The 26,001-nt window shown below is 36.9% G+C and overlaps 1 protein-coding gene across 4 annotated transcripts in view; it reads left to right on the forward strand.

Annotated features, from left to right (window-relative positions):
• Positions 1-26,001, forward strand: part of NEBL (nebulette) — a 337,194-nt gene that overhangs the window by 220,667 nt on the left and 90,526 nt on the right. The window contains exons 3-6 of one of the 4 annotated variants that reach the window (XM_059911292.1): positions 4,516-4,632; positions 7,316-7,387; positions 15,149-15,253; positions 17,188-17,298. The exons of 2 other annotated variants lie outside the window; for them this stretch is intronic. In XM_059911292.1, coding sequence (XP_059767275.1) covers positions 4,612-4,632; positions 7,316-7,387; positions 15,149-15,253; positions 17,188-17,298 — 309 coding nt within the window. In that variant the 5' untranslated portion in view covers positions 4,516-4,611. The remainder of the gene's footprint in view (positions 1-4,515; positions 4,633-7,315; positions 7,388-15,148; positions 15,254-17,187; positions 17,299-26,001) is intronic. One more of the 4 variants, XM_059911270.1, reaches the window with a different exon arrangement.

Raw genomic sequence — 26,001 nt, forward strand, 5'->3', positions numbered from 1 at the left:
CATAAACACATATAACATAATTTCCATTTATTTGCGGGGATATATAATACAAATATATTTCCCTTGAATATTTTTCTTCATTAGACTGATAAAATTGGGAATAATTTCTTCACTATGAGTTTTCATAAAGTCCAGGTAAGAGGAGTATTTCAATTGGCTAATGATACAATGAAGGGGTAAAAATTAAATTCAAGGCAAATGAAGGGAATAGAGTAGGTGTAAAGCAGATGTTTTTGCAGTTAATTGACCAGGAGCCGTGTTATTCGTAAAGGTTCATGGCTCAAACCCGCTTAGGCTTATTGTGTTAGGAAAAGTGATTTCCATACATTTACTTCAGGGAGCTCTCCCTGCTGCCCTCGTCTCTCCCCATTGTATGCTCCAGTGACACTGAACTCTTGGTTCCTCCAAATCTTGTCTCTGGATCTTTGCAAATGTTTTTTGGATGTCGTCCCTACACCCCATTTCTTTGCCTAATTCCGGCTTAAATATTCTCTCTAGAGGGAGATCTGCCCATTCCTTGGTTCCTGCTAAATCTTCTTGTTATGAGCTCATGTAACTCCCTACTTGCATTTTAGAGACGCTGTTAAACTTTCTCCAAAAAGGGCTGAATTGTTGAGTTTCACATATGTTTACATAAGTTATTGTTCTAATGGCTGTTTTCAATATGCTCTTCAACTCCAAAGCCTTTCCCTTTTTCCTTGACTATAAGAACTTCCTCATTATTTCCACATTTTAATATATGATTCTTCCCGTCTGGAAACATGACAGAAACAGCTTTTTTCCATAAATGACTAGGAAATTATTTACTGCGTTTTCATAAAATTCATAAATCATGTAAGCAGGACATGTTATGAATTAATTGGTAGAACATCTATCTCTGAAGGGTTAAAGAATTGCCAACACTGATCAAGCCTGCTCTCTCTGGCTCTTGATATGGTGTTGACAGCCAAGCAAAGAGCTTCTTCAATAAATCCACTCTCATATTCAAGTTTTTCCAGATGTGAGAAGTAATTAAGTCTTTGCATTTATTGAAGCCTTGTACGCTTTTCAAGAGGGAACTGGCAGCTGTGATGAATTAACTCTGCCTGAGTGCATGTGTGTGTTGTGTGTGTGTTTTGCGTGTGAATGTACATATATACAAGCACACATGTGGCATTGCCAGTAGTCAAATGAGATCAGACCTTTTAAAAACAAAACAAAACAAAACAAAACAAAAAGCTCATTTTCATAAACACCAAAAATTTTTACAGCTATATCTCACAATTGAGAGACTAGGGCTTTATCCAGTAATACCTTCTCAATTTCTGCTTTTGCTGAATGTTAAAGAGAAGAAATGAAATCATTTGCATCTGTTAAAGGATTTTCTTAAGAAAAGGTGAAATCATGATACTCGTAAAGCATAAAAGGAACACATTTCAAAGATTTTAACTCATTAATTAAAGAGGCCACCAGTAAGATGTTACAGTTGGTTCAAAGTTGAATTTGAAGAACCAAAATGTAAATGAGTAATAAGGAATTCGGAATTGAATTTACAGATAGATACAAAAGGGTCTATCAACAAGCCAATAATCAATTGCTTTTCCCCAGGACACAATTAATTTGCATTTGTATGGCTAAAGCATCATTAACATTGTTATCAGTTTTCAACAATTTAGGGTGTGGTAAAGTAGTTCAAAGACAGAGAAAGGCCAAATTAGCCAGAAGGTAACACTAGATAAGACATGGTGTAATTTTTTGTGTGTGTCAGTTTCAAAGTCTTTCACAATTTTTCCTGCCACATCTCACACAGAACTTCAGGAAAGGGATACTTTTTGGGATAGCCAAGCTGTTTTTTCGTGCTTGAGCCTTTGGTTCTGATTACAAGCCACACAGAGGCCGTTCAAACCTTGGACTTCTCTCAGTGGGAAGGATTGCGGAAGTGTTTATGGTTTTAGCTTTGTTAAATTGGAACAAATATCTCAAGTAAGCAGCAAATTAAACCAAAGTCTTTCAGTTCACTTGGTGGTTATGTTAATGTAGACTCTGAATAAGAGGACTTTGTTTTCCCCTGTCAATAGCTTAGAAGAATAGGTATTTTACATTTTGGCATCCCAGCCACCTCCAACCTGAAAATTGTTGAGCCAAAAATTATTTTTGGTTTCTTGTTCTTCTCCAACACCAGTCTAGATGTGTGGCTTTCGTATGTGAGTAGGATCTGTATTTGTGAAAATAGGAGCATGAATATAGAAAAACACTAATAAATCTTATTTTAATAGCAAAATTGGTAATGGTGACAGTTATTCAGGTTGTTTTGTATTCTTTTGATTTCTAATTAACAAACAGTAATGAAGTAGCCATTAAGAAGGAGAAGATAGGCTTAATGAATGTTAATTGTAAAAATAGATTGGGCTAATAATAAGCAGAACTCTTCTCTTTTATAAAGAAGACAAAATGCCCTAGAGAGCTTACATTTCTTGTTTTAAAAAACAATTTCTCTCCCTCATCTATTAGTAAAGTTCTCTTTTGGATAGATGCCAAACGATGAAGAAATACATGAGGCAAAAGTAAAATAACCAGGGATTTAACTGAGAAGCAAGAACCTTTTGGGGATAGTCATAAAAAAAACCCAGGCAACTAAAAATGAGTACATGAAAAGACTGCCAAGGCAGGCAAACAAGTCAGATGAACTAATTTCTCTCTCATCTACCATTTAGGGGGAATATTTTTTAATAGGAAATGTTGAATTAATTTTCAAAGTGGAAATATTCAGTTTATCTCTGTAAATGTTCCTTCACGCAGAGCTGAATCTCAATCTATTTCAGTTGTTGAATATGGATTTTCATTTGCAAGTCACTTCATCACCATGTTGGGGAAGAACACATTTTCTATCACTGTAGAGAAAAGAAAGGAGAAAGAAGTGAAATAAGTATGAAACATTTCTCAAAATCCAAGAGATTCTTGTTGTATGTGACCTTAAGAACATGAAGACAGTCAAACTTTGGCCAGGGGCTGTGTCCCCAGAGACCTGAATTACCCCTAGGACCTGGCAGTTGTTACAGAAATACATTTGGTTACATATAAACATCAGACTATAAAAAGATGGAAGACTTCTGTATTACAAATACACAAGTTAGCTCTTATCTTCGGGCTTTTATGCTGCAGGAGGCCCTCCTGGCCTTTATTTTTTTATTTATATTTTTTAAAAGATTTTTAAAAAATTTGATGTTGACCATTTTTAAAGCCTCTATTGAATTTGTTACAATATTGCTTCATTTTATGTTTTGGTTTTTTGGCCCTGAGGCATGTGGGATCTTAGCTCCCCGACCAGGGCTCAAACCCACACCCCCTGCATTGGAAGGCGAAGTCTTAACCACTGGACTGCCAGGGAAGTCCCCCTCCTGGCCTTTAAAAACATATTGATGCTATAGAATATACCCTTTCAAATGAGAAGATCCTTTCATACCAAGTACTTTCCCTGGAACTGTGTACCTTTATTGGATAGTTGAAAACTCTTTTGTTTGTTGAAAACTCTTTTGTTTGTAAGGGGCTTTCCTATTTTTTAGGTGCTTTCCTTGTATTAACTTATGGCAATTCAGTTTTTCTGCTCAACGATGGAGAATTAGAGGCAGAGAGGGATTAAATAATTTGCCCTAGAGGGTGTGGGCGAGCCAGACCTGGAAGTAGGGGGTCTAGCTGTAGGTAATGTGATTCCCACCTTGGTCTCATTCTCAACCAGGGCATGGGTAGAGTACGAAAGTAAAAAATAGACAACATAAATGAAATGCTCAGTAAGTGAAAGGGATTAGCAACTACATAGATATTCCCTTTTGGGGCACCCCAAGATGCAAATATGTATTAAAGTACAACATTTAACATGGTTTAAAAAAAAAAAGAGGATAATGGGGGAATTTTGAAACATGATAGCTATCCACGAAGAACACTTTCTTCATATTCCCCAAGTTCCATTTTGGAGCTATTGACAAGAGAGCATTGCTGTGATTAAGTTCAGGGCTTAAAATATTGTAGAGAAAACTTTATGTGAATTTTATATTATACCTACAGGTGAAAAGAAAAAAGATGTATTCAATCAAAAGTAATAATGTATCTAGCTTGCCAAACACTCCATTAAGGAGTTCCTCCAGCAAATCTCGAATGATGGTTTTTCAGAACAATTCCTATCTCATTTTAGCACAAAGTATATTTTACTCACCATTGCATCTCTAACATCCAGCACAGTGCCTGGCATAACCACCCACGTTTCTTTGAATGAATGAACCTAGGGCTCTAGTTAAATTCTGGTCCTAGTGCTCCACTGAGTAACTTTGTGAATAAGACAAATAATTAATTTCTCTTGACCTCAATTTTGTCCTCTGTGAAAGAGGAGGCTTTAGTAGGATTGATTTCTTAAGGACCCCTGTAGCTTTAAAATTCTGATTCTAAAATCTCAAATGGAAAATTCGTGTTCACATTGTATATGGTGTTTGTTTTTGCTTTCAAAACTTTTGTGCATAGTCTCAACAGATCATTTTCTTCCAGCACAGTGGAGAGACAATAAGAATTTATTGTATGATGGGAAATGAGAAAAATAGCAGCCACTGAAGTCTGACGCAGGTAATTCACCACGGGGAATAGATGTCACCACGAGCATCGCAGGTACTGTCACCTCAGACACTAGCCAGGCAGTGCATCTTAGGCAGCTTTGGCAAGATTTTCTCCCTACGCTTTTAGAAGTTTGCAAGAAAAGCTTATAGAAAATGCTCTTTTCCCTATTTCCCAATAAAGATAATGTAATAGAGCTTCTATGGAATATTAGAAGAGTCTTTTGGCAAAGGACTTGAGGGAAACAAGCAGAGTCTACACATTCTGCTCCTTTATGGAACGAATATAATGTACAGAGAATTTCCTTGTAGAATTCTCTACATAGGCATGACATGACTATGATTTTAAAGTTAAGGTTTCCAATTTCGGCACCCTCGGGGCATTTCTTCTTGGCATTTTGCCGGTAAGCAGGATGTGTGATGCCATTAAGTTAGCCTGTATTAAAAGTCATTTCATGAAACAATCAACTACTATTATAGAACACAACGTTGTTTCAGAATAAAACGATGTTTCCCCAAGTAATATTTCACAGAAGAATGTTAGTTTTCTAGAGTGTCAGATGTCAATAAAAAAATAGGTAAGTAGGTAGGTATGTAAGTAGGTAGGTAGATAGGTTAGATTAGATGAGATGAATAGGTTTCATATTTGGGAAATGCTGGGTTAAGCAAACTTAATAGTTTTCTTGGTTGTGGGTCTTCTTAGAGCTTCTAATGTGTCATTGTGCCATGTGGATCTCTAAGTGGCAGGGGGAGAGATTAGTATATAGGTTTCCCCAAACATGTTTGTTGAAGAAACCCCCTTTTCTGTTCCGAGTATTCTGTGGAACTTTAGCTTCATAGAACACAATTTGAGAAATAATCTATACATGATGACTGTATAGAATTTTTTTCTTTTTGGAATTTTTAGGCAAGGCCAAGGTAATTTTAAAAATTTAAAACTAAATATGATATCAAGAGAAAACAGTATTATACTTGTCTACCTAGAATGATGTATTTTTTGATTAAAGTTATATTTTATATCATTAGTTTCATTATTCACCCTAGGGTATTTTTTTTTTTTAAAAAACAATCATTTTGCTGTACACCTGAAACTAACACTTTTTTAAAAAAATTTTTATTTATTTATTTATTTATTTATTTATGGCTGTGTTGGGTCTTTTGTTTCTGTGCGAGGACTTTCTCCAGTTGCGGCAAGTGGGGGGCCACTCTTCATCGCGGTGCGCGGGCCTCTCACTATCGCGGCCTCTCTCGTTGCGGAGCACAGGCTCCAGACGCGCAGGCTCAGTAATTGTGGCTCACGGGCCCAGTTGCTCCGCGGCATGTGGGATCTTCCTAGACCAGGGCTCGAACCCGTGCCCCCTGCATTGGCAGGCAGATTCTCAACCACTGCGCCACCAGGGAAGCCCAACCCTAGGGTATTTTTTTATTATGTCCCACACTGATATGCTATGGCTTTATAAATATTAATTTATCCTAGGATTTAAATAACCAAATTTGATAAATTGAGCTGTATAGTCTTAGAATTACCTCAATTGACATTAAAGGATTAGTTTTGAGAAATATATTTTAAATTATGTAACATATACCCCATTATAAATATTGTTATAGTTTATTTTTCCAAACATTTCCAAGCATGTATTACACATTGAGAAATATACAAATAACTAGTGGATTTGTAAAAATTGACACAATGGGCAGAATTGAAAAAGGGTAATTATTATTTTTTGAAACGATATTTCTAGAATTCTTAAATGATATATCAGCTTATGTTAGCTGCAGCTTCTCATGTTTAATGATGTTTACAATTAAAATAATACAATAGCAATATAAGATTAACAGTCATAATTAACTCAGAATAGATTCTTTGAAGTGGTTCAAAGGGTTTTTCATAATAAATTACTAGCCTTTAATCAGTTAATATAAAGTATTTTTTTTTAGACTGGAGAAGTACATATATGTCTCATAAAAAATTTAATTTAGGTTAATGAAATGAGTTTGAATGATCCAGATTCACCATACCAAATCCGGGATATGTCTGACATTCCAGTGAAAGCTTTATTTAGATGGAGTTGAGGAATCTTTGAGATAATAGGCTTTGCACTGTGCTATCTTGAGTGTTACAGCTGAGTGGTTCACCCAGAATCTTTAAGTCTTTTTCAAATGATTTTATGAATGAATTGAATTCATGAAATATTAGTAAGTTGTCTCTTTTGGATTTCTTAACCAGTTTAGAGAATGTTGACTTTAAACGTTCTCAAAATTGAATTTTGCCTGTTAAAATATTATTTCCGCTTATGAGGCTAGCTCTGGCCGACCTCAGTGATGCTGTTCCATCCACTCACACCCCGCTGTGATAAGGAGGATGAAGTGTGAGCTAAATAGGGAAGAGGCCTGGGCACGGTCATTTTTGCCAGAACACAGAGACGCCAAGACCTCAAGGTGCTGTAGTATAGAAAAAGGTGCTGCACTAGTGAATTTAAAAAAAAAAAAAAAAAAAAATATATATATATATATATATATATATATATATATACACACACACACACATATATAGAAAGAGTAGAAATGAGGGTCCCTGTATTTGAGGATGTAAAAGATGAAACTGAAGAAGAAAAAACAGGGGAAGAAGAAAATGAAGAAGACAAGGTGGGTGAGAAGGCATTGCTGAAGAACAGTATTTGTTCCTCCAGGTCGATGATTAGAAAAATGTTTCCTTTTCTTTTTTTTTTTCCGGGCAGGTGTTCTTTAAGCCTGTTATTGAAGACCTGAGCATGGAATTGGCCAGAAAACGCACCGAACTCATTAGTGATGTAAGTGGCTTAAGTAATTTTTGTCTGATTTTGCATTGCACGTGTGGCACTATTATGTCATGGAATCAGAGAGCTGAGGGGAAAACCCTGAAATCATTTATTTAAAACACTGTGATTTTCCAGATCATGGAAATAAGTCCAGATATTTTAGGTGATTTTCCCAAGGTCTCCCAGACGGAGAATTTCTGTGGGGACAGGTCTCCGTGTTGTTTAGCCAGAACCTTGTCCCTTCTTGAATTTCACTGTCACTCTGGCGTGAAATCACAAAGCATCGAATTTCAGAACACACTCCATTGAGAACCCAAAGCTTTTTTACAATTTGTATAATGATGTAATTTGTTTTGAGAGGATCTCTATCTAAATGAATGATTTTTAGCATTTTGGGGAACTTTTTTGGAATCTGATGAATTCAGTATTTTTCTAAACCAGAATCATGCATATATACCTGCATATAACACTTATTAACAATTTAGGATTCACGGATTACTGAACTGTGTGTTGAGAATCCTGAACTATATGATGATGATGGATATTAGTGAAAGGAGCATTTTTGTTGCGACTTTTTTCGTTAACTGGGATCGGTTTATGTTATATTTCAAGGGAATCCTAGAATTATGGAATTAATTCATATGTATATATCTGTATATTTATCTGTCTACCTTCCTATCTATAGTAAATATGTAAACTAGAATTACAGCAGCACAGGGAAATGTGTTCTTCACTCGGGATGAGAATTTAGATGATCCTCATCAGAACAGTTGTAGGAAAGAAAGTCGCCGGTACACAGGAAAGATGGCTCGTGAAGCGTGAGTGGGTGCCTGTCTTATTTAGAGAGGGGAGCAGAGAACTGGTTGTTTCTGTTGTTGTTAAGCAAAGTGATCAGAATATTTTGCAAACGTTTGTTTGCGGAGGAAGTCAATCCTGGGCCTTACGGTCATGTGCCGGTCTGTTCTCTGAAGTCAACCTGCCTGAGTCAGTTTAACAGTAACCCTGGGCAGGCTGGCTGGGCTCAGTTCCTCAAGGGCAGCATTTCTAATAGTAAGATTAAGAAATCGTAACACATCTGAAGTGTTTAGTAAATTGTCTGGAACATTGTGAGTACTCAAGAGATGCTAGCTGTTATTAACTACTGCCTCTGCAAATTAATTTTGTATCTGTCCAATCACATTTTATATATGATTCTGTATTCCCTTCTGGTTTGTCAGAAAGAGCCAAAGGATGGTGGGAATCAGACCCCTTCCTGTATACTTGACATGCAATGTAACCAAATTTTTTTTTTTTTTTTTAATTATTTAATTATTTATTTATTTATGGCTGCATTGGGTCTTCGTTTCTGTGCGAGGGCTATCTCTTGTTGCGGCAAGTGGGGACCACTCTTCATCGCGGTGCGCGGGCCTCTCACTATCGTGGCCTCTCTTGTTGTGGAGCACAGGCTCCAGACGCGCAGGCTCAGTAATTGTGGCTCACGGGCCTAGTTGCTCCGCGGCATGTGGGATCTTCCCAGACCAGGGCTCGAACCCGTGTCCCCTGCATTGGCAGGCAGATTCTGAACCACTGCGCCACCAGGGAAGCCCTAACCAAATTTTAAATTGAGTATTTCTTTGTGCCATTGCTTAATAATAGTCACAAGCTAATGTATGTAAAAGTTCTTTGTAAACTGTAATAATAATGAAATGATAATGACAACAACAATGATAATAATATCAGCAACAGTTAGGATTTATTGAGTACTATGTGCCAGGCATTGCAACTTGTGAGATAGGTTCTCTTGTTTTCCCATTTTAGAGGTGAAGAAAAGAAGGCTCAGAGAGGTTAAGTAACCTCCTTGGGTCACACAGTTAAGCAGTGGGGAGTAGGACTTGAACACAGAGCCCTCTCTCTTAGCCAGTTTGCCGTGTTATCTCTCACTGTAGCTTTCATGCAGTTTACCTTAGCTTTATCATTATGTATTACACAAATATTAGTGATAGTAATGCGACCATTTAAAACCTTAAGTTCCATAACTCTGGAGATAGTACCTCTTCCGGTGTTGTTATGTTTTGTTTGAAGTGTATTTGTGGCTGAGCTAAATTATATTATATAAACCATTAAACTAAAGTGGCAACTTTAGTTAGTAGGTGATTTTGTTGGAGTTGTTTTGGATAAGAGCGTTTCTCAGTGACTTCAGTCTTGTGGTGAGGGGCGATGGCCTTTACCGTTTTGCCAAAGCGAAAGCCGTTATTCCACTCTCATGCAAGTGAAATCAAGTGCGTGGGAGTAATTTCTGTTTAGTATAGGTTTATATTGCAATGCAGAATGCCTGTACTACTTAAATATTTAGGTCATATTGCTGTGATATCTCGTTTATATCTGTGTACATGTTTACATTTTATTTCCAAAGAGAATTCCATACTCATTAAGATACTGGTTTAATTTTTGGAATTTTTATATCTACCAGTGAACAATCTGAACAATGACTTTGTTTCTAAAAAAATGAAAAGAAGAGTTTGTACAGTCATTTGAAAATCAGATTTTAATTTACCCTTTCTGGAAGGGCTTCACGTATTGGACTAAATCAAATTTCTGGTTTTTTAGAAGTGTGGTTAAATAATATTATCAAGTAATAACTTGCTCATTCACTCTTGGTGTCATGAATGTTTTTATATGGAGCCGATGAACTTAAATTTGAAGTGCTTTTCTCTGTTGTGTTGTCTGCATGTCTAGATGGTTGTCTAAAATGTATATTTGAAATTGCATCAATACGGAGCTAAAAACAAATATAAAAAAGGACGAATTGAGTTACATTGGAGTTCCAGTCAAGACTTTATTACGTCTCTGATAGTGCCCATCTGTTCGTGCTCACATTTAATTTAGTCCACCAGTCTCTGCCCAGGTGTCAATCTTAAAGACAAAGCTTCAAGGACTTTAGTTTTGTTTTATAATCCTTTATATCCCAAGGGGGAATCCATGTGTTTACCTGAGCCTTTTTGTTTGTTTGAAGGCAATCTGTTTGCAGCCTGTCACCATGTGAATTTGGTGTTTTGTTTGCCTGCTTTGTAGAGTCCTACATCTTGAAGCTTTAGGAAGCAGACTCACATTTTCTTGATCAAATCACACAGCTAGTGAGCCACTGACCTGGAATTTGGAACAAGGTCTGTCTGATTCCCAAGCCTTGGCCACCACGATGTCCTTTCTCTGCTGCTGTGTGCCAGGCACTCCACGTGCAATATTGTATTTCATGCCACAGCAAGCTAGTGCCGTAGGTCCTGTGAGCCTCAGTTCAGAGGTGGTGAAACCCAACATTGAGTAGCTTGTCTACGGCCACCTGGCTACTCAGGGGTGGGGACAAGATTCAGGTTTAGGTCTGGCCTGGCCGGTAGCCACTCGCTATTCTGCTCCATTTTTCAAATGAGAAGGGTAGTTTTATGGGTTTCTCTTCATGGAGCAGTCTCTCTACATCCCCTTCATTATCATTCTAGTCATCCCTCTTTGGAGCTCTTTTAGCTTTCATGTGTCTTTATCGGGATGTAATAACCAGAACTGTGCACAGAAGTCCAGATGTGGGTGGCTGTGATTATGAGTGGGGAAGGATGATGTTTCTGCCCCCTTTGTGATGATATTTAGTGTTTCTTGGACTTAGGGCTGCAGAAAGCTGTCAGATCAACCCCAGTAAGGGCATCATGCTCAGCCATTTTCAGTCCTAGTTTTTGACTTGTAGCTGATCACGTAGGGCCCATCCCCTTTTAATAGTTTGAATGATTTTTCCCTTGCTAGTGATGTAATCTGTAGTTTTCCGCCCTCTCGCACGGCCCTTTGAGAGCTTCCGCGGTTCATCTCTTTCGGTTTACCATTTCCCTCTCCATGAGAGCGTGGGGTCATCAGCAGACCCGCAGACTTCGCTGTAGCATGCCCCTGCCAGATAATTTATTAAAATGTGAAATAAGAATGGCCTGGCAGTCAGTCCTGGGAGGGCTGCACTGTTTAGAATTCTCCATAGAAAGAAATGTCTGTTTTTCAGATCAGGTGGCTTCATTTTGGGGATCAGTATGAGGAATTTTTCAAAAAAAATTTGTTTTGCCTCGCCTAGTTTCAGCTTTGCACGTGCTCTGCCCATGTTGTGGGGTTTCCCTCTGCATAACTCACTTCCCAGTCTTGAAAGACACCTGGTCCTCTGAGGCAGCCTTTTTTATTTTTCTGTTAACCATGTAATGCTTTTTATTTCCCCAGATAACCTTTCTCTGTTGTTTTGTCCTGTTACTCAGCTATCTAATCAATTCTTTGAATAAATCAAACCTACTGACTACATTAAACAGTCAGAATCATGGATCTGGGAGCCTTTTGTAGGGTGGTCATAAAAAATAGTAGGTTAAAAGGGACCCTTTATGTGTTTCTTGTAAATTAGGATAAAGAGTCTCTGCAGAGCAAATTAGTCCACATCTGCATGAAGCCTCTGATTCAGTGTTTTGAGTCAAACCTTTTCTAGGGTGTTCATTTGCGTGGCAGCAGAACGAACATTTTCCAGGCAAGTGAACATTGTTTGTTGTGGGTAAACCCTTCCAGTGCTGAAAACATGGCATTCCGTGGTTACCCCTCCAGAGAAAGCTCCGACGGTGTTAGGAAACCTGAGAGAGCAGCCTTGGCTCCGAGTGCCCCAGTTAACACACAGGGCAGGAGCCACAGTTCTGTCTTCTGGGGTTCACTGCATTTAGCCATCGTGGCTCCATTTGTGAAAAGGCTTCCTAGCTCCTTTCGGTTAAGAATGCTTCTAAAAGGAAATGTCCTCTAACATTTCTACATCTGTCATCTACTGTCAGCCATTAGCTGATCTCATAGTAAGTAAAAGAAAGTAGGCTAGGAAGAGGAAGCTCACTCAACTAATTTAACTCTAACTGTAGTTGAGACATGGTGGGATTAATGGGTGAGGTTAAAGCAGAAAGTAAATATTTAGGGCATCTTATTGATCATTAAGTCATCAACTTTGGATTGTGTGTTGGTTGTGAGTGCAGGTGGCTGCGGGTTACAGGAAAGTCCTAGCACAGAGGCTTAACAGATGTCTGTTTTTTTCACATATGAATCCTGGAGGTAGGGGGTTCAGTCTTGGTGCAGTGGATGTTATCAGTCTCTCAGGCGCCTTTCCTTCTGCTCTGCCATCGTTGGTGTGATGGCTTATTGTCATATGATGGCATCATTGCGGCTGTTTCCCTGTGGTTGGGGAAGACAAAAGGCGGAAGGGCCAGGGGTCAAAGGGCCATGTCAGCAAGTCTCTCCCTTTATATCAGCTACACCAGTAATAATGCTGGGAAGACTTCCAAGAATGTCTCATGGCCAGAGCTAGGCACTTGTCCTCCCCGGCCAATCACTGGCCAAGGGGAATGAGAAAACCATGCCTAGTTCAGAGCAATTTGTCCTCTGGGGCTGGGGTAGGGGCATGTCTACTCTCATAAATACATTTGAGTTCTACTGTTAGCAAAGAAAGGGATTGGGTAGGCAATCTATCCAATAGGTGGGACCATGGTTGTATTAGGAATTGACTGTCTACTCAGTGATTTTTATTTTACCTAAGATTGAGTATCAGTCATCGATGCAGTACCCTTTCATCCATTTTTTCCTATTCTCCTGGTATAGGAAGGCTACTAATATGTAGTATTCTTTATATAAAAATTTAAGATCATTTGCTTATTGTCACTCATATTGTAAAATTCATTAGAAATACGAATGACAATAAGCATATAATAACGTGTGTGTGTGTATCTTTTAAATAAGACCAGAGAAAGGCATGGAGAGCACGTTTAAGACTGAACTATTTGCCTGCACAGGAAAGGAGGTAAATACTTCGCCCTTATCCCGAGTGCCTGTCCTGAGCATTCTGCTTAGGTCAGAGCTTATCAGGAGGCCTGTGGCCATGGCACATACCTCTGCGCTGCGTGAAGAATGTGCATGCGAGAGGGAAGAGATGGTGGCGAAAGATAAAAATAATGAGCCAAACTTAAGCCTAATGATAGGTTATGTTCTCTCACACTTAATTATATAACGGAGATACCTTTTTTTTTTTCTCCTTATGATCAAAATAGCCTACTATTTATCATACTGCCATTAAGGGTTTAATTACTAGTGACTGAGGAGGGTGATTTGCAGAGACCTGAAATTATGGCTAATCTCTGAGAAGAAAAAAAAGCAATTTAGTGCTCAGATAAGATAAATATGTTCTAATGTTGATTTCATGAATAAAGCAAATGTTTAATGTGGTCAGCATCTAATATCTGAGTCATAGCTGTGAAATACCACATTTTAAAAGAACGTTACTTAGTATGTTCATGTCTGGTTATACCTCAGGTCAGATAATGCCCCTCAAATGAGGTTTGAATATGGTAAAATCTCTATGTCATGTTAAAGTGTAACATCAGTATTAGTCATGATCTTTAAGAACCAGGTAGGGTATACAATTAAACTTCACTTTTAGGCTGTAATTAGGGAGACCATGTAATTTATCATCTGAACTAGGACATTTTTTTTGGCCTAAGTATTTATAGTTTTGGGTAGATAAACATGACTTTTTTACAGGGTGATACAACTTTTAGCAAATTACCTTCATCCTCTCAACTAGTCGTTAAGTTTTGCCTGCTCAGTTTTTAGATTGGATGGCAGTTAGTGTGACAGTGGGATTATTTTAGGTCCCTCTCCATAGTTCCTGACCTCTTTTTGGTTCATGTGTCTGTGTGGGATCTTCCCCCACATTAATTCTGGCCTCTCCCCAGGGGGAAAGGAGTGACTCCTTTCACTAGTGAGTTGGAGAGAAGAAATGAGCATTGCCCAGCTAAGCCTCTCTGGACTTTGCCTTGCTCCTCTGCCGGCCCACCACAGGGGGCATTCTGCAATGATCTCCACCAGGTGGCAGGCTTTCTGGGTGGGTTCTATGCTTGGGGGTGGGGAGGAGGTTGGGGAGGCCTGTGGGTGCTCATAAATTGGATAAGTTTGATTTGAGCATAATTAATTAGTAACAGGAAGCCCATTGTGGCCACAATTTAGGCCCCTTCCTCTAAGCCAGCATGTCTAGCTAATGATGCTAGAAGTATTCTCCATTTGTTTAATTTCTGCCTCTTCTTAATTGGTTACATCTGTCCTGATGATGCCTTGTTTTAAACCTAGAGGTAGGCAGCTATGTTTCTGTTTGACTGCACGCTTACCTATTAGGGTCTGTGGCTTAAAAGTAACAATAAACTAGGACAGTTGTACGAGTGAAATGGAGAACGTTTAATAATCATGCTGAACAAGCTGGGCAAACAGGACCCACAGTTACTGTGGGTCCAACACACATGATCCTTTTTTTGGTTTGTTTGTTTGTTTTCTACTTTATTTTTTTATTAATTTTTATTGGAGTATAGTTGCTTTACAATGTTGTGTTAGTTTCTGCTGTACAGCAAAGTGACTCAGTTGTACGTATACATCTATCCCCTCTCTTTTGGATTTCCTTCCCATTTAGGTCACCACAGCATTGAGTAGAGTTCCCTGTACCATACAGTAGGTTCTCATTAGCCGACACACATGATCCTGGGTGATAACTAGACCCTGGCTTATGTAAAGAGCAGCCTTTTCCCTCCTTTGCCGCATCACCTTTGCTGTTCCGGGCTGGATATCAGTTCATTTGATTTGGCTTGTTTTGAGCATCCTTCCACATTGGAGTATTTACTTAAGAAAACAGATTTTCTCAAGTTAATTCTTCTGTTCAAAAAAGGAGCATTAAAATTGTTTTTCTTTCTCTTCTTATGTAAAATATTCTTTTAGATCCATTATAAAGAAGAGTATAAAAAGTCTAAAGACAAGTGTACATTTGTGACTGACACGCCTATGCTAAAACATGTAAAACATATTGGCGCTTTTATTTCTGAGGTAAGGTATCAAAACTTGCAAAATGGCTTGCACTTTCTTTTTCTATTTGTGTAAGTAAAAGTCTGTGCATGAAAGTTAGACAATAATATTTTTGATAACACCACTGAATGTTGGTAATATCTGTATAATTACATAATTCTGTGAACCATGTCAATTAACTCATGTAAACTGATAAGTTTTATTATTTATGGTTGATGTATTTTATTATATGTCTATTTTGACTCTAACCCTTTCTTATATACATAAAATTACTCTTAAAAAGGGATATTTTTATTCAATAGAAAGTATTGGCAAAAGAGTTTTAGAAGTTCCATTATTTTATTTCTTAACAGACTTATTAGATATAAATGATTCAATATAATTTTGAAAATAAGTGAAACCAGCAGATTCCATAAAGTGTGGTACCTTTGGTAAGTAACTTTAAATCAATTTGAACTATTTTTGAGTAGGATCAGTTCAACAGAGATACCTGTTATGAAACCATAGAGTGAGAAATACACTACATTCATTTTCCAGCTGAAATATCATAGAGTCTTTTTCTGAGAGCATTTAGAACTGCAACTTACGTTGTCTTATAAAGCACAATGTTAACAGTGATTTCTGTGATGAGACACTGCTGGTTTCTGTGAATATATCATTTCAAAGAGATAAACTTGAAAGGAAGATGATTAGATAGTGTTGTAAATGACTGACCTCTAGTGTTTCATAAGTTATGTTGGAAAAAGATCAACATGATATTCTCGGGATTATTTCTGTCAACATGAAAACATTTTGAAGAAAATTGGTAAATTTTAAGTACCCAAATCCAAAGAGTTATGGGAACGCAAGGCTTACACAGGCTATATGCTCAATAAATCAGCACTCAAATCTAGCTCCAAGTGGGAGTAACAGCAGGGACCTGTGGACAGAGTGGGGAAAACCACGGTTTTGTTTATTTGTGTTAGGTATTAGTTCTCCTGCACAGAGAAAAGGAAGAGGGCAATCTGTTATGTTCCTTTGAACTTAATGTTCCCAAGAATAAATAGTGAATGAGTGTCTCTCTTTATGAGTAATGATTGAGATCACTGAGAGACAGTGCAGATTGCACATGGGAAGGTGCACAAACAGCAAAAAAGTACCCCCTGCACTCCGCCATTGTGGTGGAAGGAGTTAAGAGGACTTGAATAAAGGAATGTTGTCCTTTGCATTCAGGTTCTAGACTGTAAATTCTAATGACTTGTGTTTTCTGGAACGATTTAAAGGTCTCATTGTTCTCATATGTTTCTTTGCTGATCAAACATGAAATTGTCAATACAAATAGATTTACTTTGAGAAATGTGCATGGGTTTAAACAGAAAAATAGTCATTATTATTTTTTACCAAATTGATTTAAGATTTTTAATTTGAGGTATAATTGACATTTAACATTTTATTAGTTTCAGGTGCACAGTGTACATGATTCGATACTTGTATGCATTCTGAAAGGATCACAGCAATGTCTGGTTACCATCTGTCACCACACAGAGTCACACATCTTATTTCTTTTTTTTCCCTTGTGATGAGAACTTTTAATATCTACTCTCCTAGCAACTTTCAAATGTGCAGTACAGTGTTATTAACTATAGTCACCATGCTGGACCTTATGTCCCCATGTATTTATTTTATGACTGGAACTTTGTACCTCTTAACTCCTTTCACCCATTTCCCCCATCACTCAACCCCCCTCTCCCAGTCGTTATTTTCTTGCATGTTTCATTTAAAGGTTTTACCATGATAAATTGGATTTCTTTATCTTTCTTCAAATATGTTCATCAGGTTCAGCATCTAAGATTAAAATGGACTTTATATTTTTTAACTGATTCTGTTTCTGAAGAAAGTACTTTTTTATTCTCTTTCAATATTCACAATAAAAAAAGCTAAGAAATATTTTTTCCCTTTTCTTTCTCCCCGCCCAGGCAAAATACAAAGGCACCATTAAGGCGGACCTTTCCAATTCTCTTTATAAGCAGATGCCAGCCACAATTGACAGTGTCTTTGCAAGAGAAGTTACACAGCTACAGAGTGAGGTGTGGTTTTCCTGAATTATTATACAATTATGTAGACCAAACATATACCTAGTACCAATTGTTTAGCATTTTAAAAAGAGTTGTTTGTCTTAGATATTAAATACGGAGTGAGAAGTTGGAAGCGACTGATGCGTGTGCTGTCAGCTGTCGCTGGTGGAATCACAGATAATGACAAGGACCTGCCAGTATGTCAGTTACATGACGCTGTTTTTCCTAGTCCCATTCACCACTGCTAATAGAGCAAATTTGAATCTTATTTAGACAGTTTACTTAGATTACAATCTTATAGCAAATATTAAACTAGTCTTTAACTATGATCTTTAAGTGGAGAACATTCCAGTAGCTTATTAAAAGTTGCATAAAGAATTAATGGTTAAATTCAGGATCCACAGATCTGTGCTCCATCAATTAGACAAGTGGTTCCTGAATTTCTTTTCTGTGGATGGTGTTTTTCACTTGGTAGACTATCTCAGGCTACCAAAAAAGAGCCTCCACCAGGCGGAAATGGCCGTTTTAGTGATTGCAAGTTGCAGATGAACTTAAGAACTGTCATCATGTAAACTCATTTTGAATCCACAAGAATTTAGGAGTAATTTTCCCTTTATAGTACATCAACACAGAAGGAATCCTTAATGCATTTAATCTATTGTGTTTCTTAAAACAGAATTTCAAAGCAGAATATTTTGCCTCTTTCTCACTCCTATTATTGCTTTGTTTTCTTCATAGCACGATCTGATTTTTTTTTTTTTTTTTGGTTACTTTATTAGTCCCTAAGAGAGCAGGGACCTTATCTGTCTTGTTCCCTGCTCCACCTCTGTACTTAGAACAGGCCCTGGAACACAGGGAGGATTTAGTAAATACTTGTAAAATGGATTTTTGTTCAATTTATTGATTTCCTTTCTAAGGAGATGTTTCCTTTTACATAGTTTATATTTTTCATGCTACATTTTTGGTTAATAATAATAAATACAAAGAAATGCTTACTATGTGTCAGGTACTGTTCTATGCATTTCACATATATTTATATCATTTAATCCTCACAGCTGCATGAGATATCCTCATTTTGGAGATGTAGAAACTGAAGCACAGAGAGGTTAGGTAACTTGCCCAAGGTCACACAGCTAATACATGGCAGACCCAGCACATGAACATGGATAGATTGGCTCCAGAGTCTGGGTTCTTAACTATACCCCTTACCACCTCTTTTTACTATTTCTATCCCTCTTTTTCTTATTAAACAAGTTACTTCTTTTTTCAGAATCTTTTTACTTTTAAGTAGAGGATACCTAGATAATTTTAAAATAGTCTGAAAATAGATGACTCTTGAACAATACCAAGTATAGTCATCCTTTGCAGAATATCTTTAAGTACTTCATTATCACAAACTTAAATGTCCACTATGTACCCAGCTTGGCAGTAAGCTAATCTCAGCTGTGCACATGAGGCTAAAAATATATGTCAGGGTTCTGCATGGCTGACCATGACTAATATGCCCCCTTTTTTTCCTGCCAACACCTGGTAACCCAGCCACTTGCTGATCACATGGACTACTTTATAAAGCAAGCAATTACAACACTTGATGTTTGACAACATTTATACAATAATAATAATAATAAGCAACAATTATGCGATAAAGAAAAGAAACAATCTTTTCTTATTTTTATACTTGGGAAGGTAAGATTTTCAGATATTTGCATCCTAATTGCTTTGGAAGGGCACAACTTTTCTCAAATTTTTATGGCATAAACACATCTAAAGTACATAAATATGTGCACATAGAACTTAACATGCAAAATAATCCATATTGTATATTTTGGAATCTATCTCTTTTTTTGCAGAATAGGTTATCACTTACGTTAGAATATGCACCCTAGGAAAGACATACGTGTGCTCTCAAGGAGCAGCACTGCCCAGTGTTATAATTAGTCCCTGAACTTGTCTGAAAGGAAAAACCTGGATTCCGAAGAAGGGATCTATTTCAAAGATTTATGTAATTGTAATAACATTTCTTTAGATTTACATAAATCTATTTTATTATTGTTAAAATTGCAATTCTCAATTGCCTAATAAGACAGGCAAGAAAGTAGAACTATTTGATAGTGTCTGTGATAATTATAGAACTAACCTTTTACTGTGTCCAAATAGTATCAGATTTGTGGCAACCTGAATTAGAGTATTAGTATTAGGCAAATACTAAAATTTAACTGTCTTCCAACTTCTGTTAAAAAGTATCCTAAACTTTTGACATTGGAACAAAATATTATCTTAAAATCAATTTGCAAACATTCTCAGATGCTTACATTCAAACTAGAGTGATGAGGTGAAGTTAGCTAGGTTAATACTCCTTGTAGAAAATGGCTGATAGGAAGAAACACCTTAAAAAAAAGAGAGAGAGACAGATGTGGAGATTTTAGGAAGCCATTTTGTTAGATAACTCTCATTAAAAATTTTACAAGCAAAGATCACAAAGAAATCTTCTGGAAATGGATGGGCTGTGCCATGAAGTGCTGTGACCCTTCTCACCAGGGCTGTCTCAAGCAGAGACTAAATAATCCCTTATCACAGAAGTGATACAGGCTACTCAGGCATCTGAACTGAGGAGATTTATGAGAGCTTATGTTTTTATCTACAGTGGCCACAAGGTCCTGTTTCAGGAGCTTCAGGGCTGCCTGTGTTATGGGATTAAAAGTACATTTACCTATATAGTAGTTATGAAATATACTGTAAATCAGAAATATATGTATATATGAGATATAAACATATAAGATGAAATATATAACATAAATGTGTATATTATTTGCATAAACATATTTACATATAATTTATATAAGACTATTGCAACTATCTTCCACTAGTTAGGCATCTAGTGCCATAGCAACCTTAATTCACAAGGTTGGAAGAAAACAGTATTAATCTAGGGAAATGCCACACAATAATGACAAATCCTAAGAAATCAAATTTATCAGAAAATTTATTAGTGTGACATAATTTTCCATTAGCTATTTTAAGGACGAAAATTAATATGATAAAGTTCAGCTGCCTCCAATTTGATGTAATCTTAATTCTAAAGTGGCGCTTAGCAGCAGCTGTAAATGAAATGACTATTTTAATGCTGCAAGTAGAAAATTACATAGCCTTTTTAAGAAAGAGTGCTTTTTAAAATTGTGCTTGATGACTCACCACTTCTATGATAACCCACAAAATGATCAGCTGCATTGGTTATGTTTGTAAGTTCACAAGTACCATAGTCAAAAACGCAAAATCAACCAGGCATCCAGCAAAAAGGAGACAGGCATGTGCTAGTGTTTTTTTCCTTATAACAGATCTCATAGAAGTTGTTTCTTGGCTTAAGAGACTTGGCCACTCACTAAACTCCTCCTTCCTCCCCACAAGTTATAATAGATAATGTAATGAAACTGAGATAATGGACTTTCTCAGTCTGAATGGAGTTTCTTAATGGGTTTCCTGTTTAACATAATTAATTGGTGAAAATGTAAAAGATATGTCCATCAGAATTAGATATCCTGATGGATTAAATCAACGGACAGACTCTAGCAAGATGAATTATCCCTGGAATAATGTGAGGTGCTGTGTGCGAGGCCTAATAATCAACCAGATGTGGGAACAGGGCTGAGCAGGAGTGAACAAGACTTAGGGGCATTAGCTGACAGAAGTCTCAACACAGTAATAAAAAGGAAAATGGTGTGATCCATGGATGTGTTAATAGCATATACCACATTTGAGATGATAACCTAGATTAAACTGAACAGTTCTAATTAGGATAGGTCAGGTCATATCTGGGATATTGTGGACACCTTAAGAAAGAGGAGGAAAAGTTGGAATTGTACTTCGGAGAGCGTTTAGAGTGTACAGGGGTTCAGTACCTTAATCTATGCAGACAGGTCCGGGGAATGGAAGCCACTGACAGCTGTGTTCCCATGTTTGGAGTTCTGTCCTGTGAACCAGATTCTTCCCTTATGGCCAAATGGATGCAGCTCTGGGGAGATAGACTTAAGTTTCATTAAAGGAGGAACTTTGTATCAGAATCTTCAAAATTTAAAGACTGTGATACCCAGGTTGAGTTCTCTTTCACTGGAAGTTTTCAAGAAAAACTCGGTGGGGGAAGCCAGAGAAGGGATTTGAACATTGATATTTGTACTAGATGACTTTCCCTTTTTTTTGGTAGGATCGGATGCTTTTACTTAAAAAAATTATTTTTGTAATTATCACTTTAATCCTTTAGACAAGTATATTATCTAAGTTAAGTGGGTGGTTAATTCTACTTATTAAAGCCTACAAAGAGTTTAAGCTCGTGAGAATGTTTAATAAACTCAGTTACTCATTCATTCACTAAACATTTATTGTGTTTCTATTCTGTGTCATTCAGTATGACTGGCACAGGATATTAAAAGATGTGTAAGATACGGACACAGCTCTCAAGGAGCTCATGTTGGTAAAAAGTTTTTCCTTAAGTGTAACTGTATACTTTCATTAAAAATTAGATCTTGTTTTGTCTTGGTGACCACTGTTCTAGTTTTTCTTTTTTAAGTTACCTTTATTCTGTGCCAAGTAATTCCAGTTCCATTTAATATCTTATTATTAAACTTTTAATATATATAATTTAAATTAATTTAAAAATAATTCATTAATTTATTCTTGTTTTATTCTCATCCGTTTAGTTATACTTTTTTTTATTTACTTTTTTATACAGTAGGTTCTTATTGGTCATCAATTTTATACACGTCAGTGTATACACGTCAATCCCAATCGCCCAATTCATCACACCACCATCCCCACTGACCCACGGCTTTCCCCCCCTTGGTGTACATACGTTTGTTCTCTACATCTATGTCTCAACTTCTGCCCTACAAACCAGTTCATCTGTACCATTTTTCTAGGTTCCACATACATGCGTTAATATACGATATTTGTTTTTCTCTTTCTGACTTACTTCACTGTATGACAGTCTCTAGATCCATCCACGTCTCAACAAATGACCCAATTTCGTTCATTTTTATGGCTGAGTAATATTCCATTGTATATATGTACCATATCTTCTTCATCCATTCATCTGTCGGTGGGCATTTAGGTTGCTTCCATGACCTGGCTATTGTAAATAGTGCTGCAATGAACATTGGGGTGCATGTGTCTTTTTGAATTATGGTTTTCTCTGGGTATATGCCCAGTAGTGGGATTGCTGGATCATATGGTAATTCTATTTTTAGTTTTTTAAGGAACCTCCATACTGTTCTCCATAGTGGCTGTATCAATTTACATTCCCACCAACAGTGCAAGAGAGTTCCCTTTTCTCCACACCCTCTCCAGCATTTGTTGTTTGTAGATTTTCTGATGATGCCCATTCTAATTGGTATGAGGTGGTACCTCATTGTAGTTTTGATTTGCATTTCTCTAATGATTAGTGATGTTGAGCAGCTTTTCATGTGCTTCTTGGCCATCTGTGTGTCTTCTTTGGAAAAATGTCTATTTAGGTCTTCTGCCCATTTTTGGATTGGGTTGTTTGTTTCTTTAATATTGAACTGCATGAGCTGCTTGTATATTTGGAGATTAATCCTTTGTCCGTTGATCCGTTTGCAAATGTTTTCTCCCATTCTGAGGGTTGTCTTTTCATCTTGTTTATGGTTTCCTTTGCTGTGCAAAAGCTTTGAAGTTTCATTAAGTCCTATCTGTTTATTTTTGTTTTTATTTCCATGACTCTAGGAGGTGGATCAAAAAAGATCTTGCTGTGATTTATGTCAAAGAGTGTTCTTCCTATGTTTTCCTCTAAGAGTTTTATAGTGTCCAGTCTTACATTTAGGTCTCAAATCCATTTTGAGTTTATTTTTGTGTTTGGTGTTAGGGAGTGTTCTAATTTCATTCTTTTACATGTAGCTGTCCAGTTTTCCCAGCACCACTTATTGAAGAGACTGTCTTTTCTCCATTGTATATCCTTGCCTCCTTTGTCATAGATTAGTTGACCATAGGTGCGTGGGTTTATCTCTGGGCTTCTATCTTGTTCCATTGATCTATGTTTCTGTTTTTGTGCCAGTACCATACTGTCTTGATTACTGTAGCTTTGTAGCATAGTCTGAAGTCAGGGAGTCTGATTCCTCCAGCTCCTTTTATTTCCCTCAAGACTGCTTTGGCTATTCAGGGTCTTTTATGTCTCCATACAAATTTTAAGATTTTTTGTTCTAGTTTCGTAAAAAATGCCATTGGTAATTTGATAAGGATTGCATTGCATCTGTAGATTGCTTTGGGTAGTATAGTCATTTTCACAGTATTGATTCTTCCAATCCAAGAACATGGTATATCTCTCTATCTGTTGGTATCATCTTTAATTTCTTTCATCAGTGTCTTATAGTTTTCTGCATACAGGTCTTTTGTCTCCCTAGGTAGGTTTATTCCGAGGTGTTTTATTCTTTTTGTTGCAATGGTAAATGGGAGTGTTTCCTTAATTTCTCTTTCAGATTTTTCATCATTAGTGTATAGGAATGCAAGAGATTTTTGTGCATTAATTTTCTATCCTGCAACTTTACCACATTCATTGATTAGCTCTAGTAGTTTTCTGGTGGCATCTTTCGGATTCTCTATGTATAGTATCATGTCATCTGCAAACAGTGACAGTTTCACTTCTTCTTTTCCAATTTGTATTCCTTTTATTTCTTTTTCTTCTCTGATTGCCGTGGCTAGGACTTCCAAAACTATGTTGTATAATTGTGGTGAGAGTGGACATCCTTGTCTTGTTCCTGATCTTAGAGGAAGTGGTTTCAGTTTTTCACCATTGAGAATGATGTTTGCTGTGGGTTTGTTGTATATGGCCTTTATTATGTTGCGATAGGTTCCCTCTATGCCCACTTTCTGGAGAGTTTTTATCATAAATGAGTGTTGAATTTTGTCAAAAGCTTTTTCTGCATCTATTGAGATGATCATATGGTTTTTATTCTTCAGTTTGTTAATATGGTGTATCACATTGATTGATTTGCGTGTATTGAAGAATCCTTGCATCCCTGGGATAAGTCCCACTTGATCATGGTGTATGATCCTTTTAATGTGTTGTTGGATTCTGTTTGCCAGTATTTTGTTGAGGATTTTTGCATCTATATTCATCAGTGATATTGGTCTGTAATTTTCTTTTTTTGTAGTATCTTTGTCTGATTTTGGTATCAGGGTGATGGTGGCCTCATAGAATGAGTTTGGGAGTGTTCCTTCCTCTGCAATTTTTTGGAAGAGTTTGAGAAGGATGGGTGTTAGCTCTTCTCTAAATGTTTGATAGAATTCACCTGTGAAGCCATCTGGTCCTGGACTTTTGTTTCTTGGAAGATTTTTAATCACAGTTTCAATTTCATTACTTATGATTGGTCTGTTCATATTTTCTATTTCTTCCTGGTTCAGTCTTGGAAGGTTATACCTTTCTAAGAATTTGTCCATTTCTTCCAGGTTGTCCATTTTATTGGCATAGAATTGTTTGCAGTAGTCTCTTAGGATGCTTTGTATTTCTGCGGTGTCTGTTGTAACTTCTCCTTTTTCATTTCTAATTTTATTGATTTGAGTCCTCTCCCTGTTTTTCTTGATGAGTCTGTCTAATGGTTTATCAATTTTGTTTATCTTCTCAGAGAACCAGCTTTTAGTTTTATTGATCTTTGCTATTGTTTTCTTTGTTTCTATTTCATTTATTTCTGCTCTGATCTTTATGATTTCTTTCCTTCTGCTAACTTTGGGTTTTGTTTGTTCTTCTTTCTCTGGTTCCTTTAGGTGTAAGGTTAGATTGTTTATTTGAGATTTTTCTTGTTTCTTGAGGTAGGCTTGTATAGCTATAAACTTCCCTCTTAGAACTGCTTTTGCTGCATCCCATAGGTTTTGGATCATCGTGTTTTCATTGTCATTTGTCTCTAGGTATTTTTTGATTTCCTCTTTGATTTCTTCAGTGATCTATTGGTTATTTAGTAACGTATTGTTTAGCCTCCATGTGTTTGTGTTTTTTACGTTTTTTCCCCTGTAATTCATTTCTAATCTCATAGCATTCTGGTCAGAAAAGATGCTTGATATGATTTCAGTTTTCTTAAATTTACTGAGGCTTGGTTTGTGACCCAAGATGTGATCTATCCTGGAGAATGTTCCATGCGCACTTGAGAAGAAAGTGTAATCTGCAGTTTTTGGATGGAATGTCCTATAAATATCAAATAAATCTATCTGGTCTATTGTGTCATTTAAAGCTTCTGTTCCTTATTTATTTTCATTTTGGATGATCTGTCCATTGGTGTAAGTGAGGTGTTAAAGTCCCCCACTATTATTGTGTTACTCTCGACTTCCTCTTTTATAGCTGTTAGCATTTGCCTTATGTATTGAGGTGCTCCTATGTTGGGTGCATATATATTTATAATTGTTATATCTTCTTCTTGGATTGATCCCTTGATCACTATGTAGTGTCCTTCCTTGTCTCTTGTAACATTTTTTATTTTAAAGTCTATTTTATCTGATATGAGTATAGCTACTCCAGCTTTCTTTTGATTTCCATTTGCATGGAATATCTTTTTCCATCCCCTCACTTTCAGTCTGTATGTGTCCCTAGGTCTGAAGTGGGTCTCTTGTAGACAGCATATATATGAGTCTTGTTTTTGTATCCATTCAGCAAGCCTGTGTCTTTTGGTTGGAGCATTTAATCCATTCACGTTTAAGGTAATTATCAATATGTATGTTCCTATG

This window comes from Balaenoptera ricei, chromosome 2 (genome assembly GCF_028023285.1).
Source record: "Balaenoptera ricei isolate mBalRic1 chromosome 2, mBalRic1.hap2, whole genome shotgun sequence".
NCBI classification, from domain to species: domain Eukaryota; kingdom Metazoa; phylum Chordata; class Mammalia; order Artiodactyla; family Balaenopteridae; genus Balaenoptera; species Balaenoptera ricei.